Consider the following 15,588-nt stretch of genomic DNA (forward strand, 5'->3'; position numbering starts at 1 on the left):
AGATGTCCCTGCCCACGGCAGGGGGGTTGGACTAGATGACCTTTAGAGGTCCCTGCCAACCCAAACTATTCTGTGATTCTATAATACTTAGAAATATGAGAGTATTTATCGGACCATTGTGCTCACAAGCAGCATCTTAACCAGTGAAGTCCATGGGAAAGCTCTCATGTAAAAGACTCATTTGTGAAAACTTAGAAATATGAGAGTATTTATCTGACCATTGTGCTCACAAGCAGCATCTTAACCAGTGAAGTCCATGGGAAAGCTCTCGTGTAAAAGACTCATTTGTGAAAAGGCAGGAAAATGCGGTGCTTAAATATTTAGACTCAGAAAACTATTCTTGGAACAACAGTGTTTATAAATGATACGGTTGTTTCTACATCATTTGCTCAAAACCCCTCAACTGTTAAGCAATTTAAGAATATCCTGTTTACCTGATGTTCAAATCTCTGGAAGCTTTGGGTTAAACGGGAGTTTTATAAACAAAGAACTCCTTAACTCTCTCAGTAAGCTCTGCCTGTCTCTGCTCTCCTTTGCTAGCTGTCCTGCTGTAGCTGACAAACTCAGTGCCACGCTTGGTTCTTCTCTCCTTCAAGCCTCGTTGAACAGTGAAAAGTGCTGGGTTGCAGGGTCACTCTCGCAGTGCAGCTATGCCAGTGAAGAATCATAATTTTCGTAAAGGGGTCCAAAGTGGCAAAATCTTCCTGCGAGATTTGGTCTTCCGTTACCAAACGTATTTTTGTCACATAAAAAAATCAAGCAACTCAAGATCATATAACAGCAGTGTGCTGCACTCATTAAGGGCACAAACCAGCCAGGACTCTCAAAAATGTTGAACTTGTCTAAAGCGGCCACCTTCATATTTTTGTCTTTTGAAATCTGCAGATGTGAGCGGACTTTGCTTTGGCAGCAATTCTTTGCAGCTGACTGGGAAACTTGTGGATAAAGTTGTTGCTGTGAGGTAGGTGAAGAAAAACAGTGAAATGAATAATACTGGGTGAACATTGTTGCATACAAAAAATGTGCTGTACCACCAGGGTATGGTGGTTCTTCATGTACAGTGGGGAGAGCAGGTTGTCAGGAGTTGCCATCATGCGCACACTGTGAGACCATGGTGGTGGTGGGGTGCCTTTCCTTCCAAGAGGGGCACTGAAGACACTGAAACCAACCCCACGTACCATAGAATCATAGAATATGTCAAGTTGGAGGACGCCCATAAAGGATCATCGAGTCCAACTCCCTGCTCCTCGCAGGGCTGCCTAAAACTAAATCATATGACTAAGAGCATTGTCCAGACTGACTCCTTTGGCCAAAACTTCACCTGCTGCTAGTACTTGGTCATGCTCTGGGTGTAAAACTTGTCCTTGTTGCGTTCTGCAACACTTGAAGGCAACCTTTGACAAAACTCTTCTAAATCTTCACAGAAGGGCCAAGTTGGGAGAATATACTTACCACAGGGATTTAGCTAGCACAATGGTTGCAGTAAAAAATGCCGTCCTGTCTTTCAGTTAATAACAAGACTGAGATGTACGTCTCAGCTGTACAGCAGCACAGCTTTCTGTAACACCACCCTGGGGTCGTACGTACCTGGGAGGATGGAAGGAATCCAGTTATACATAAATGTATTGTCTTCTGCTTTTGGTAGCTCTTTTGTTTTGTTTTGACACAACTTTTTTGCTTTCAGGGAGGAGGACATCCTCATTTCGATTCTGAGATTGCTGGAGTATGAGCGAGCCACAGTTGATGCAGAAGGGGCCATTGGACTTGCAGCGTTGGTTGCAGGGAAGCTGCCCGAGTTGAAGGGTAAAAGGTACAGCAGCTATTGCACACAGGGAACCGTGGCAAAAGCATGGGGTTGAGCGCCTTGGTTCCTGGAAACAGGGAGAAGCTACTTGTTTTATGAGTGACGAGGCAGTTCCTGCCCCTGAACCGGCAATGGGCTTATCTGTGGCATCTACTTCAGGCTGAAGAGACCACCCACAGGTCAGAAGACCATGTTGAACAAGACAAATGTCAGCCTGGAGACCTGACAAATCTTGTCATTTTCCTGTATTCTCAAATGGTTGGGGGAAAGGCAGTTACACGCAGCTCCCCGAGGCACGGTCACGTCTGCCAGGAGAGCATCCTGCTTTTGTCAGCCTGTTGCCTTCTCTCGTTCCACTTGTGGAAATCAGCCCTGTCTGTGGTGGGACAGGAGCTAGGCCATCTTCTGCAGTCGCTCAGCGACACCAGCCTCCCAGCCCCGAGAACTCCTGCCCAGCTAGTCAATGGGATTACCCTTGTGCTTAGCGTTAAACGTGTGGGTAAGTGCCTTCTTGCATCTGAGCTTGAGTACTCAGTACTCAAGCGGATTGAGCCTTGGCTCAGGACGTAGACCAGAACGTATTTAAACATACACGCGCTCAAGACAAAGCAAAATTTCCAATGCATAGCGCTGTACGTTAAAATACTGCTGAGGCAATTCTTCAGAAGAGGCTGACAGAGTACGTACAGAGCAGCAACAAATTTCGGTTCAGTACAGCTAAAATAAAAGGGAGGATGCAAAGGTTTGGTTTTAAAGAGGTCAGGTTTGACTCTGCAGAGAGAGATTATCACGGACTAACCATGTGGCTCTTCACTTGCTCTTCAAACGTTTCTGCGCTCATTTTGCAGGGTTGAGATGGATTTAATGAATGGTTACAGAAAGCCTTGAACATACATGTTGTCTAACCATTAAGAGGCTGAGACCCAGAACTTCCAGGGGAAAAATGATGTCACGTTTTTAAAATTTGAAATGGACCTGGAATTCTCCAGCTAATTATCCCTAACAAAACTAAAATCTCCAGGAAATGCAAAATGAAAGCCAAGTTTCAGGCCAACTAATGCAGCCAGCTTCTAGGCTCCCACTGCCTGCCCACAACTGACACTGAGAGTCAGGAGCCCCTCTGACCTGTAATACGTATTTATCGAAGGGCGGTCCTAGCAGATCTTAAGCTGATATTGAATACAGCGTCTGTGATTTACGGTTCCTTTGCACAGACAAGTGCTAATCAAAAATCCTGTTTTTTCTCTCTGTTTTCAGAGTGGCGGTGGTTATATGCAGTGGAAACTTGGAATTACATTTGCTACAACAGTGCGTAGCTCGTGCCCTGACCCTCGATAACAGAGTGTGCAGATTTTCCCTTGTGCTTTCTGACTGCCCAGGAGACATTTCAAAGCTACTGGAGATTTTGGCTCGGGAAGAAGCAAGGTAAATCAGACTAATAGTAGGGAAATACAATCACAGAACAGGAGAAAGATTACTAAAGATTTGGACGTGTTTCCAAATGTTCTCTGAAGGCAAGTGTGTAAGTAACTAATTAATCAAAGGGTTTTTTCTTGTTCTATTTCAGAAGAACTTTTATCGCCTTCATTTTTGTTTCAATGTGAAAGCATCTTTGCAGCATAGAATAAGTGTCTAATACAGAAAGCAGCGAAGATAGTTACTGTCCAGACACTTAGAGAAACTATTTTTACAATGACAAAGGGTGGTTGTTATCTCTAATTTATCCCTTATTTGATCTAGAATTTTGGATATCAAACAAGAACGCGCGTTTGTGACATCTGAGCTCTTCACCGTCGAGGTAAGACGAGATGCCGTTTCAGTTTCTCTAGCAGTACTGACCTCCCCTAGTTTATTCTGTTTTCCTGTATCTCTGTATGACTATGTTGAAGAAGTCCAATAGAGTGTGCACAGTGATTTGGGGAGCACTGTGATAGATACTTTCTGCTGTGTTATACAGCATCTTGCCCCACCAAACACTTAGCAGGCATATAAATAATACAGGACCTGTTTTACCTGCTATTGCGACACCGTGGGTGAAATACTCCAGCTGTTACTATTGCAAACCTTCCTTACCTGCGTGGTGGCGTGCCGGAGGTGGTGAGCAAGCCGCAGCATCGGTCCAGAACTTGAAGAGCCAGCTGTGTAGGCTGGCCGTAATTATCTGAGATCAATTTGCCTTAAAGCAACGTGGAGAACACCCTTACTCTTAAGGAATCCTCATTTTTAAGCAGGGCCTCAGTTTTGTACCTTATCCACAAAGAGCACACGGCAAAATCGTTATTCCTTTGTTGAGTATTCGGTACAGTAACAGTGAGGAGGTGTTATCAGTTAATGGCATCTCTTAAAAGGATCGTTTGTCTCACGGCCTGTCTCTTATTTCAACTGGTTTGGCAAAGGTGTCGTTCCACTGATTTCATGCTACCGCTGTCCGAGTCCAACCTGACTTAGTTTGTGAAATCACGGGTGGAAGTCAAATTCGGGATCTTTGCTGAACAGGCTCATAACCGGAATTCAGTAATGCTATTGAGTGAGTTCTTCCATTTTGGCATTTAAATCTCATTTCCCACCTGGATGCAGAAACCAGCTCAGCATTTTCACTTGCGGATATAAAGAATAGGTTAGATTAAAGATGACTATAGCAAAGGACTACAATGAAGTTCAGTAACGTCTTTCAGAACATGGTATTACCAGTTTTCTCAAGTGTCTAGGACTAAAACTGCATTGTTCCGCAGTGTGCCGTAACGATAGGCCAGATAATGTGACGCTGCACGGGTTAGACAAATCCCTCTGATTCAGAGACTAACTTAGTTCAGAAAAACCTTTTTAGTGAAGGCTAGATTCGACAAACCCTGTAACTCTTCTAAAGTTTGCAATGTGATTTTTATGAAGTAAGGCTTGTAGTTTTTGTTAATGCTACTAAGTAAATTAAACAAAATCCTCTCTCTTAGTTTTTGATTGAGAATGTTAGGACAGTTTTCCATTGCACTCGCAACCTCTCCCAATGAGGCAATTTTATCAGAATCTGCAGTAAAGACAGACCCTGAACGAAAAAGTGCCACGTGCTATTGTCTGTGCTTTAAACACAATGTATTTTCACTGACTGTCTGCCTCTAGGATCTGACCGTGTTGTACTACAAGAGGGTTGAAGGGAGGAATTTGCATCCCTGAATAATTTAATTGGATGTTGGATTTGCACGATGGCTTTTAATCAGTCTGGGAGAGGCTATCGGATAATTAGATGTGAAGTACAAAGTAGTGATCCAGATCTATAGACCTTCGTGACTTTGGAGGCAGCTCTGTCTGGTGACACCTGGCGAATCGTGAAGCTTTTCTTTGAAAACTAAAACAAGGGTAATCAAAAGGATAAACTATTAAACTTGTCTTTAAGCATTGAAACGAATTTGCTCTAACCGGGTATAGAAAAATGTACATATTTTCATAGTAAAGCTCATACACGTGGGGGAGGTTTTGCTTTTTTCCTTGTTGCTTGTAAGAGCCAAAGCCCTGTGTCAGCAAAGCATTTTAAGCTTTTGCTACTAAAGCAGATCTGCAAAGAACTTCGTACCATTTTCATCAGTGTAAATCACAGCACGTTAAATTAAGAATGCATTTAAATCTGGATCAAGAACCAAAATTATCATGTGTTGAACTGGTGGTAATAATAAGAAAGGCATTACAGCTATACCCGCTCCACTCTAACTTTAATACGCGCTTTCGGCTGTGGAAATAGATGAAGTGTTGGACAGAACAGAGCAGTAAGTGAAGTGGCTTATTTGAAACACTAAATCAGTCCTGTCAAGATTGTCGTCTCAGTATTTAATCATCCTTTTAGATTTACCCCTTCATTTCCAAAGGAGGGAAACTTGGCTTCTAGTCACTGCTTATCAGGAAGATAGAGCGTTTTTTTCCCCCTCTAGTGAAATGCCTTGCTGGGTTAGTGTTTATTCATCTGGCGCACGCTTGGAACTGCTCCGTGGGAAGATCCCTGCTGATAGTCTGATTTCATGGAGTAGTAAGGACTTTCTAAAACGAAGCTTTGTGTTCAAACTACACTTTTGGAAAAATAACTTTTGGAACATTTTACTGGCAAAAACAAGAGATTTTTTTAAATAAATAAAAAAAAAAGGATTATGGTTACATCAGATTCAGCTGAATCTTAATGAAGTGCCTTGTGCAGTGGGATCGGCTGGTCATGTTCTTTGGAACAAAACGGGAGTTTGTTTTGGATACTGCCTGCTCATACCTCCAGTTCAGATTCTCTTTCCTTGTGGCTCCTGCTGGATTTCTTTCTTGCAGAGGACTACACCCTAAATCACTCTTACCTCAGCAGTTAGGAAATGGCTTCCGAAGTCCCAATATTGAAATAGATAACTCTTAGCAAATCATACAAATAACTGGTCTGGTAGGCTTCACATTTTACAGCTATTGAAGCGGGTTAGATGACCAGGAATATCTAGACAGAAATAAAGATCAGAGCTAAGGAAAAAATCGTCTAGCATCACCAGCTAACTGGATATAGGGATCTAAAGGATTACCCAGTTCGTGGGAGGAAGCTACAACTCGCTTCTGTGAACTTTCCCTATTCTTTCTCAGTAATATTCCTCAGGTTCAGTGTGGGACAATTTATCGCTTAAATTGCTTCCATCTGTAAACCTCTTTATAACCATTTAAATCCCTTTTAATTTCATACTGTTATTGCCTCAGAGAGAAGTCAATAAGCAAAATCAGTAAGCGACTTAATAAGGTAAGAACTGTCTTTGCTATGAAGCCATGCAAGGCTCTGCTATAGATCAGCAGCTTGCCTGCTTAATGGGTGTCTCATATTTGGACTCGGGCAACTCAGCTGAAAAAAAGAAGTATCTTTGAGCTCATCGAGTTTCTAGAAAAGTCTTCTCCTCACCACTGACACTGCAGCATAATCAGACTGGCCGGTACAGGAGGGTCCTGGAACAGAGCAGCGAGGGCCTGCGGGGTCTTGAGGTGCTCCAGCAGCTTTGCAGGGAAGCAGCTGCGGTGGCAGTTTTCCATCTGACCTCGGTCCTGTTTGACGTTACGGGGTCGCCTGGTCTGTTCACTCCAACCCTCTCAGGAGCTTAACTCTGCTGCGGTGTTAAATAACTCAGAAGAGACCAGTTGTAAAAAGAACATCCATCACATTACTTCTCCCTCTGACTGCGCAACAAAATACTAATTCATAAATCAAATGCTGCTTTTTCTTTACGATAACATTACACCTTGTCCCAGCGGTGCTGGGTTTCCTGGCTCACTTTGTGGGGTGTAATACCTGTTTTTTCCATACAGTTTACTCACCTCAGGCCAGAACTCATTACATTATTTTAGTCTGCTCTGGTCAGTTTGAGTAAATTCCTTTGGGCCAACTTGCATTTTGTAAAAGGCTGGAGGAGAATATTTTGGATTAGAGTCCCCAGTTGCCAACATATTCCATGTTATCGTCCTGTGAAGAGAATACAGAGGATGACGCAGCTGTCCAGCTACGAGAAGGATGCTATCATTCCTAAAACGTTTCCTGCGCAACCCCGGGCAAGGCACTGTTTCCGTGCTACGGTTCCCCATCTGCAAAACAGAGTCACTTGGAGTGGGAAGTTCAACGATACATTTCTTCTGAGGCCCTCCAGAAGAATCCGGTCATTTTCTTTAATGGCATTCCACAGCAGACCAACGCGGTACAGAATAGCCGGCCCCAGCTGTAGAAATAAGAACCTGATTCCGGGGAGGCTACGAGTAGACCTGTTGGATCGTTATCTGACTGAGGGTAACGCAATGGTAACTTGTTGGTGCTCGTGCTCACCGACCTGAATGCAAGAATATGCCAAAAAATAAGGGCTCAGGTTGCACAACCAAGTGACAGCTGTGGCAGCTGTTACGCTCTTTCTCAAGCATTGCATCACGCCGACCTTGGGGACCGTCTGGCAGCTGATCCCCAAACCATAAACTGAAGAGCTGTTGCCAAATCATCTGTAATGTGCAGTAACCTACACTGGGTGTTTACTGAATAATTCAGAAAATTGCCCAGTTGTTGGTTGGTTTTTTTTTAATAGAAATGAAAAGCCTTGCTTTATTTATAGAACTGAAACCAGTGTATATGAATACAGTTTTCATTTCTAACTCCAGTGATTTTCGTGCAAACAAACCTGTACCGTTGCTGAGCATGGTGCATCATGAACATTGAGTTATGTGAATCCTCCGAGACCAACAGTTTAGAAGAAGATGATGAATATGGTTTCTAGGATTAAAGAAGTGGGATACAAGGGTTCAATGGATGAGTCAGGGACATAAGGAATGGCACGCGCTGGTTACGATCTAGCTTTACGTGGAGCCTGGAAAAGCACAAAAGACTGAAATCTTGTGATTGAGCAATGCTACTCACGTTTCCTCTGCTCTCTAGCATTGGCTTGGCATGTCCACCCAGTATCTTTATTTGCACACACAACCTACAGATATCAGGCATCAGGGAGTTGAGGGGCGTGCCAAATTAATTTTTAATAGCTAGGAAAATATGATTTAAGAGGCTATGTGCCCACATGTGAGACTTGCAGTCAAAAGGGAGCAGAGGTGCCCGCCCTGTTGCCCAAATTATTCAGCACAGAACTTTGCAGATTTCCTCCTTTTGTGAAGTTACGAACTTTCCTTTCCTTGAAATGGAATTAATTCCTATGACTATTTTAATTTATGCATCTGGATTTTGGCGTTGCACAGAGTAATAACTTGTGATCAATTTTTACCTCTATCTTTTTTTCAGCCTTTGTCCTGCTCCCTCAATTATTTCTAGTTATTAAATAAAACCCACAAGATATCAATATTCAGTGAAGACTGTTCTGTCTTCCGTTACTTGTAGGCCTGCTGTAAAAAAAACCCAGCAGGCTAATGTAAACCCTTAGGCTGGAATCAATCTTTAGATTACCCGCCACAGAGAGCAGAACTCTAAATGCAGTAAAAGATCCATCGAAATCATTCTATATCCCCCGCCACAGAGAGCAGAACTCTAAATGCAGTAAAAGATCCATCTGGCTGGTTTTTGTTGTTTGTTGGTGGGTTTTTTTTTGATACCCAGAAAAGAAAGGTCACCGTGGAATATGCAGGAAAGAAATGCATAAAATGTACTCGGTGGTTGTTGTTGTTGTTGTTTGTTTGTTTGTGGGGTTTTTTTTGATACACAGAAAAGAAAGGTCCACCGTGCAAACATGGTCCTGCAGTCAATGAGAGCTCTGCTGGATCAAAAAGCCCATGTCTAGTACTGAGGGCTTACGGGTTTGAAACAAATTTAAAGTAAAGTTTTCTCTAGTTGTCATGGGTTGTCTTGTCTGGAGTCTCCTTTCTACCTGAAAGGAGGTTGTAGCGAGGTGGGTGTTGGTCTCTTCTCCCAAGTAACAAGCGATAGGACGAGAGGAAACGGCCTCAAGTTGCACCAGGGGAGGTTTAGATTGGACGTGAGGAAAAATGTCTTTACTGAAAGAGTGGTGAAACATTGGAAGAGGCTGCCCAGGGAAGTGGTGGAGTCCCCATCCCTGGAGGTATTTAAAAGACGTGTAGATGAGGCGCTTAGGGACATGGTTTAGTGGACATGGTGGTGTTGGGTCGACGGTTGGACTCGATGATCTTAGAGGTCTTTTCCAACCTCAATGATTCTATGATTCTATAAGAAACGTCAGGCAATAGGTTTTGTCATTTGTTCTTAAATAAGACCGATCTGGAGCACTTACTCTTAGTTCATCGGTAGGTATGCAACCTCCTGTAGCTAGTAGTACCTAGGTGGCTCTTCCTCCTAGATAAATATAATCCTTATATACCTCCCCATGAATACGAGGATTGCCCTGTCAGACACTCATGCAAATCATACTTCCCGGGTGAAGCGAATAAGAGAGAGGAGTTCTGCGAAGGCGAAACTGCAGCGTAAATTGGCTTAATCTGAGCAAGAAAGCAAATTCTTGCCTTTCTTGCTGTTTAGATCTGTGGCCGCTCTAAAGCGGAGCGTGATTCTCTGTTCGCTCCTGCTGTGAGCAGATGTTCTCTCTTCCTTTATTTGACAAGTCTGAAAAATCAGGTAAATTTCCGGAGTTGTTTGTTATCGCTGCTGCTGTTGTTACTACTTTTACAATACGCTACAGCGTATTAATGGCCGTATCACGTGTTGGATGCTGTGCGTGCACAGAACAAAAAGACTGTATTTATCCAAACTGTTTACGAGCTCTCTGGCTCCAATCTATCCAAGTCCATCTGGCTTCAATCATTAGCAGAAAGAAAAGGGCAGAGAGGAGGACAGTTAGCTCTATAAATCAAAATGCTTTCCCATGCTTGCTCCCAGGGCAGAGCAACTCCTCGCTGCCAAACTTTCAAAGCTGAACCTGGCAAGTCCAGACTGGTTCCAAGTGCAGCAATTGATTTGCTCAGGACAAAACAGGCATGACTGCTGTGGAAGGGGAAGAAGGTTGCCTTTTTTTCTTTTAATTACAGACTCCGTGAGAGATGAGCGTGTGCTCTTGAAGACTGCAAAGCTTTAGGGATTTTATATGAACCAGGGAATGGATAATGGGTATTTGGTACGTTGGTGCCTAGATATCCTTTAGATGCTTTTCCCAATCTTTGTGTTCTCTCCTCCTCCCTCATTATTAAATGTCTTCTGTGACCGTCCTTCTCTTGAGACTAAATCCCACTTTTTCAGAGGAGAAAGAAATTAGCATCTAATTTGTGTTCCAAAGAGCCAAACAAGAACAGAACTATGTTCAGGATAAGGGGCAAAGAATTACGGAAACAGATCAGAAATGTGGCTAATTTCATGATGGATATTTAAGCAGTTATAGCCAGTTTTCTAATGAAGTGAGCTCACGGCTGCTTAGAATAACCTGGAGTTAGTGTTTCATCTTCTCATTCAACAGTTTTGCTAAAGGTTTATTGTTATTTTAAGCTCATTCCCGGAAACATGAATTCACAAAGTTCTTATTTAGAAATGTCCTCATAAACATATTTGAGTAGAGAGAAATTTACTTTTTGCCTTGTTGCTTTCTGTAAAGGATGCAGCTCTGATAGGAACATCATACAGGGCATCTGTCTCTAGTAGTCCACCTTGCTGGTTGGACTCGATGATCTTAGAGGTCTTTTCCAACCTCAATGATTCTATGATTCTATGATTCTAAGGTTACCAAACCCAGTTTTTTCTCCGTTCTCTGTAGATTTGCCTGTTACAATAAACTCTCTGTTGTTGCACCGTGACCCACCTTGGATCCTTTTGCTCGCTAGATTTCCATGTTTCTGTGAGGTCTTTTTTCCACGTGGCACCTTCAACGTCAGTGATAATTCCAACAGGGTCAGCGGTGACAGAAGTTAGCGGTCTAAAATCGTGAAGTATAATTTTCCTTCTGTGCCTTGGCATTGGTGCCTCACCTTTGGTAGTGCCCAGATTTTCAAATGATGCAGTAGAGATGTGAGTATGTAGACAAAAGGGATTAAAGAGGAACTGAAAAAAGGACATTGAAGTTATTGACTTCAGTGGCTGCGTGACAGGATTGCCAATAATACTGGCGGAGGCAAGTGAAAAATAAAAAGGAAACTATCAAGATTAGGTTTGCCTGGGTTTAGTTTGGTTTAGCAGCAGAACAACCATAACAGAAAACTAGAGGTGATGCAATGAGCAAAGAAAAAAAATTGGGATAAAACAAGAAGGTGTGCGAGTAGATGAAACCAGCCAGAATACTGCAGAGACGATAAAGGACTGGGGGATAACTCCGTGAGAGAGAAGAGGACCAGAATATAAAAAGCTTGAAGGATGGAAGAAACACTGCCCAGAAACGCGGGAAATGGGGCGAGGTAAGAGTCAGAGATGGGTGAGGTGGCAGCAGCACCACGTACATACCCCAGGGAATGGAAAAGAGAAGCTGCTAACGGATGACTTCAGAGAGGCCAACAGCAGACAAGTACCTGCCCAGGAGCCGGCAGAGGATCAGTCTGTCTTCTTCAAACTTCGGAGACAATAAAAAGTAGGGCTGTTGGAAGGTTTTAAGGCCGTGCAGAAGGGCTGGAAGAGCCCCGGGTGTCTGCAATGTCAGTTTTCTTACCTGCGTAGGCAGGGGATGCGAGGTCCAGAGTTTTTTCCATTGAACTGATCATTTTGCTTTTACGAGTGTATTTTAGGATTGAGTTGGAAATGCCGGTGTCCGAGACTGCTGCCATGCCGTCAGGAATGGTCCTAATTCTTTTCCCAGGTCACCTGCACCGTGGAGACCAGAGACAAGATCCACACAGCCCAGCTGAGGAACGCGCTCTTGGAACGCTACCCCACAGCTGCCTGGACCGAGCGGTGACGGGCGCAGCACAAGGCAAAGGGCCGAGGTCCTCTGACAAGTATTTTGCAGAGCCCTAATCTTGAGGCATTCGGAACAAATATTATCTTTCAAAGCTGAACAGTTAGCCAATAGTTTCAGGATATTTATTTCCTGCTCAAAATGTAGTGAATGTCCTTGGGAATAAAGTTAAACTCAAAACTTTAGCTTAGCTAAGGGAAACTTCTAGTCTCTGCTGGTGTTGGAATTCGATAATTCATTATCAGCTGGCTGTCTGGATCTTGGCTAGTATGTAGGATCCAACGGTGTTCGATAAATAAACAGGGAGAAGGCATTTTTCTTTACATCTGAATATAGACCTCTCAAAGGTCTTTTGATTTTGATGCCCTTAGTTAAAGTAATGCAGCTCCTTCTGCTGGGCTTTGCCATGCTACTAGTATAGTGATTTTCCATTTCCAAGCCAGAAGCAGTTCTCCATTTGCTGAATCTCCTTCTGGAGATATATATGTGTGTGGGTGTGGGTTTGAACACACTTCTGTTCTGATCTTTGCTATCATGTGTGGAAAAATTATGCTAACAGAATACGATTTAAAAAAAACAACAACTTCAAAAACCCCCTTGGAAGATAAAAGCCAATATTGTATTCATTTTTTTTTTCCAAGGGGAAAATGATCCTTTTTATAAAGTAAAGTTCCAAAAGATGTTGCAGCAATAAAAAAAACCCAAACGTATTCTGAATATAATTAGACCTCACATGCAGAACACAAAAGTAGCATATAAAATGGCTTGCGTTTCTTTATAAAAAGGGGTCTCTCCACCCTTGTGAATTTTGTAATTAGCATTCCACTGATCATCTTAGTCTGCCTAAAATAGACTCTGTCCATCTCACCTGACAGATTAAGTACACTGTTAAGAGTGAAATATATTTAAAGACCACATGTTAATAGCCAAAGGCAGTGCCGGGAGAAGAGGACGCCTAAGTCTTAGGCACATGGCTAATGCAATTAACAAAGAACACATTGACCTAAATACCATTTTCATCACTACAGGCAGAGACCGACTAATAAGGTAACTAATAAGAGTGGGATGGCAAGAAACGTAAGAGAAATTCAGGCCCGCTTCTGCGTGTGCGTACAACAGTCGCCTTTCCACTTGGGCAAAATGCAGTTTGAGGCCAGCTGCAACAGAGCCGATATATACCATTCCACTTGGTTAAATTTAACCAGGATTGATCCAGATTTTGGGTGTAGTTATTTTAACGAGAGGTCTTAATCCCGCCTCTAGCATATCAAGTTGATAATTAAGTATGTAAGATAAATATGATGTATTTAGCAGTGCCCTAGCAGAGCCCAGCTGAAAATCCAGTAAGGTCAGAGCGAGCACCTCCACGGGCTGCGTGGGATCGAGTCGTTCCAGTTCCCACGTGCAGAGCTGGGTGAGCGGTTGCTAGGTGTCCATGAAAACCAACTTTTACTACAGCTTTTTGGGGAGGAAGATGCTGCAAGCCCATAGCGATGCTCCTTTGTTGCCATATTACGATTTATAAATCGAGCTTCCATCTTTAGTCCCCCCCTGCAGTTAGGAATGGGCTTGCTAGTACGTTTCCTTTCCTGGTTCTGCAGCGGGAAACTGTCGTCTCTAAAGCACAATGAAGAAGTCACGTGTGGAAGAGGAGATGCCCTGGGGTAGGCGAGAGCTTTCTCTGCCCTCTCCTAACCCTAGTCCATCTGTAGGCTAGGAAGGGCGTCATCCAGAGAGTTAGAGCAACCTAAACATAGAGGGTCCCTATGGACTAAAAAGAACGAACTGCATATCCAATCTTATGCAGGTCTCATCCGTATTGTAGCTACTGCTTGTGGATATCCAGCTATATCTGTAACTTAACTTGTGCCTGCAAGGGGGGACGAAGAGGGCAGCATTCTGGCTGTCCCTGCAGTATTTTTTTTTCTGGGAAACAGTCTGTTCGTTCCTTCTTATCACGGCTCACGAAGAAGAGAGAAGAGACTCTCACAAATGGTGGACAAATAATAGAAGTTCACTGATTTGACCTGTTTTTGGAAGGACCGTGTTGTTTGTGCACACGGAGCTAAAACTTACCGACGCCCCAATGGTTAGCTTCTTTCCCTTCTTGCCATCCACAACGACGGGTATAGGGCTTGGTCTCCAGAACATGCCCTGTAAATCACAGCCTGTCAGACACAACTCCTTTCTTCACGGTCAGAAAAGTTTAAGAAATCTGTATGGAACTATGTGATGACAGACTACATATTGTGTACGTGCTGCTTCCATGGAAGCAAGCAATGAACCGCACCGTCAAAGAGCAGATCTGAGGGTGTAAAACCACTATAAATAAGGGTCTAAATATCCTCTCATCTCTTTTGGCAAAACTCTCAGGAAATTTTGAGGATATCTCAGGTATCTATGTGAGAAGCAAAGGGGACTTTATAACCGAAGTTCTCAGTAGTGGCCAACAGCCTCTGCTGTCTGAGTCCTTGGTTTATCGTCCTGCATTATCCCGGACTTTATTTTTTTAGAAGCTGAGAGCATCAACATCTTCTTTTCTAATCAGTGGGAACTGCATTTAGCGAGTCTTCACAAAATTGGGGCAAGAGAGGTAGCAGATAGAGCAACCAAAAATCAATGCACTCAAAATCAGTGTACGATTTTGAAAATGTGTTTTGGGGGAAAAAAAGAAAAGGAAAAAAAAAGGGAAAGTGATGTCTAGAAGATACTGAAAATGTCAGACATGGTATATGCAGTTTGGTTTTATTTTTACTGTATTAAGTATAAACATAAATTGGAAATCACTCTTCAGTGGTAAACACTTTACGTGTGAATATAATGATACCAGAGTTGACTTCCATTCTATACTGCTTTTATGCGAGTCCATTGGCTTTACAGCTAAGATGAAATACTTCCAAGGGACAAAAACAAAATCAAAATTAAACATTTAAATGAATGTATGCAATTGGAAAGAATACTGAAATATCTGTGCTGCTAACATTTTTGCATTATGAAATATAATAGGACTATGGCTTTTCAAAGATCTAATAATGTGTTTTTAAATGTTTCATTTAAAGAAGTATTTTTATATAGTGTTCTGATGTACCTTGAAAAAAAAAAACAATGATTATGTAAAAAAATCCACAAATTGTTAAATCAGCAAAATGTAAATCTAAGCATTGTATTTATTTGAAAAACAATTAAAATTATGGTATGCCACCTCAGCAATGAAAGATTCGTCATTCTCTCATTTGGTACTGATAGCAGCCTTGCATTAAAAATTCAAGTTCATTTTTTTTTTTTTCCTTTCTCTGTCATTGACGTTGACACGAAATCCACGTCATTCGTGCACGGGGAGCTCTGGGCTGCCAGGGAGGTGAGCGCAGCTGGGCAGGACTGCTGCTCCTGCCCTGCGGAGTAGGATGGGAGACTGCCAGACTCCTCACCAGCGTGGCCGGGTAAGCGTCTCTCCTTACTGGCTTGGAA

The 15,588-nt window shown here is 42.8% G+C and overlaps 1 protein-coding gene across 3 annotated transcripts in view; it reads left to right on the forward strand.

Moving 5' to 3' along the window:
• LOC103895742 (putative threonine dehydratase) overlaps nucleotides 1–15,326 on the forward strand; it is a 36,377-nt gene extending 21,051 nt beyond the window's left edge. For all 3 annotated transcript variants that reach the window (XM_009275444.2, XM_009275442.2, XM_009275443.2), the window contains 5 exons: nucleotides 886–961; nucleotides 1,685–1,810; nucleotides 3,062–3,229; nucleotides 3,545–3,602; nucleotides 12,022–15,326. In XM_009275444.2, coding sequence (XP_009273719.1) covers nucleotides 886–961; nucleotides 1,685–1,810; nucleotides 3,062–3,229; nucleotides 3,545–3,602; nucleotides 12,022–12,120 — 527 coding nt within the window. In that variant the 3' untranslated portion in view covers nucleotides 12,121–15,326. The remainder of the gene's footprint in view (nucleotides 1–885; nucleotides 962–1,684; nucleotides 1,811–3,061; nucleotides 3,230–3,544; nucleotides 3,603–12,021) is intronic.
• The last annotated feature ends 262 nt before the right edge of the window (nucleotides 15,327–15,588 follow it).

Source organism: Aptenodytes forsteri, unplaced genomic scaffold (assembly GCF_000699145.1).
Source record: "Aptenodytes forsteri isolate BGI_AS27 unplaced genomic scaffold, ASM69914v1 Scaffold353, whole genome shotgun sequence".
Lineage (NCBI taxonomy): Eukaryota > Metazoa > Chordata > Aves > Sphenisciformes > Spheniscidae > Aptenodytes > Aptenodytes forsteri.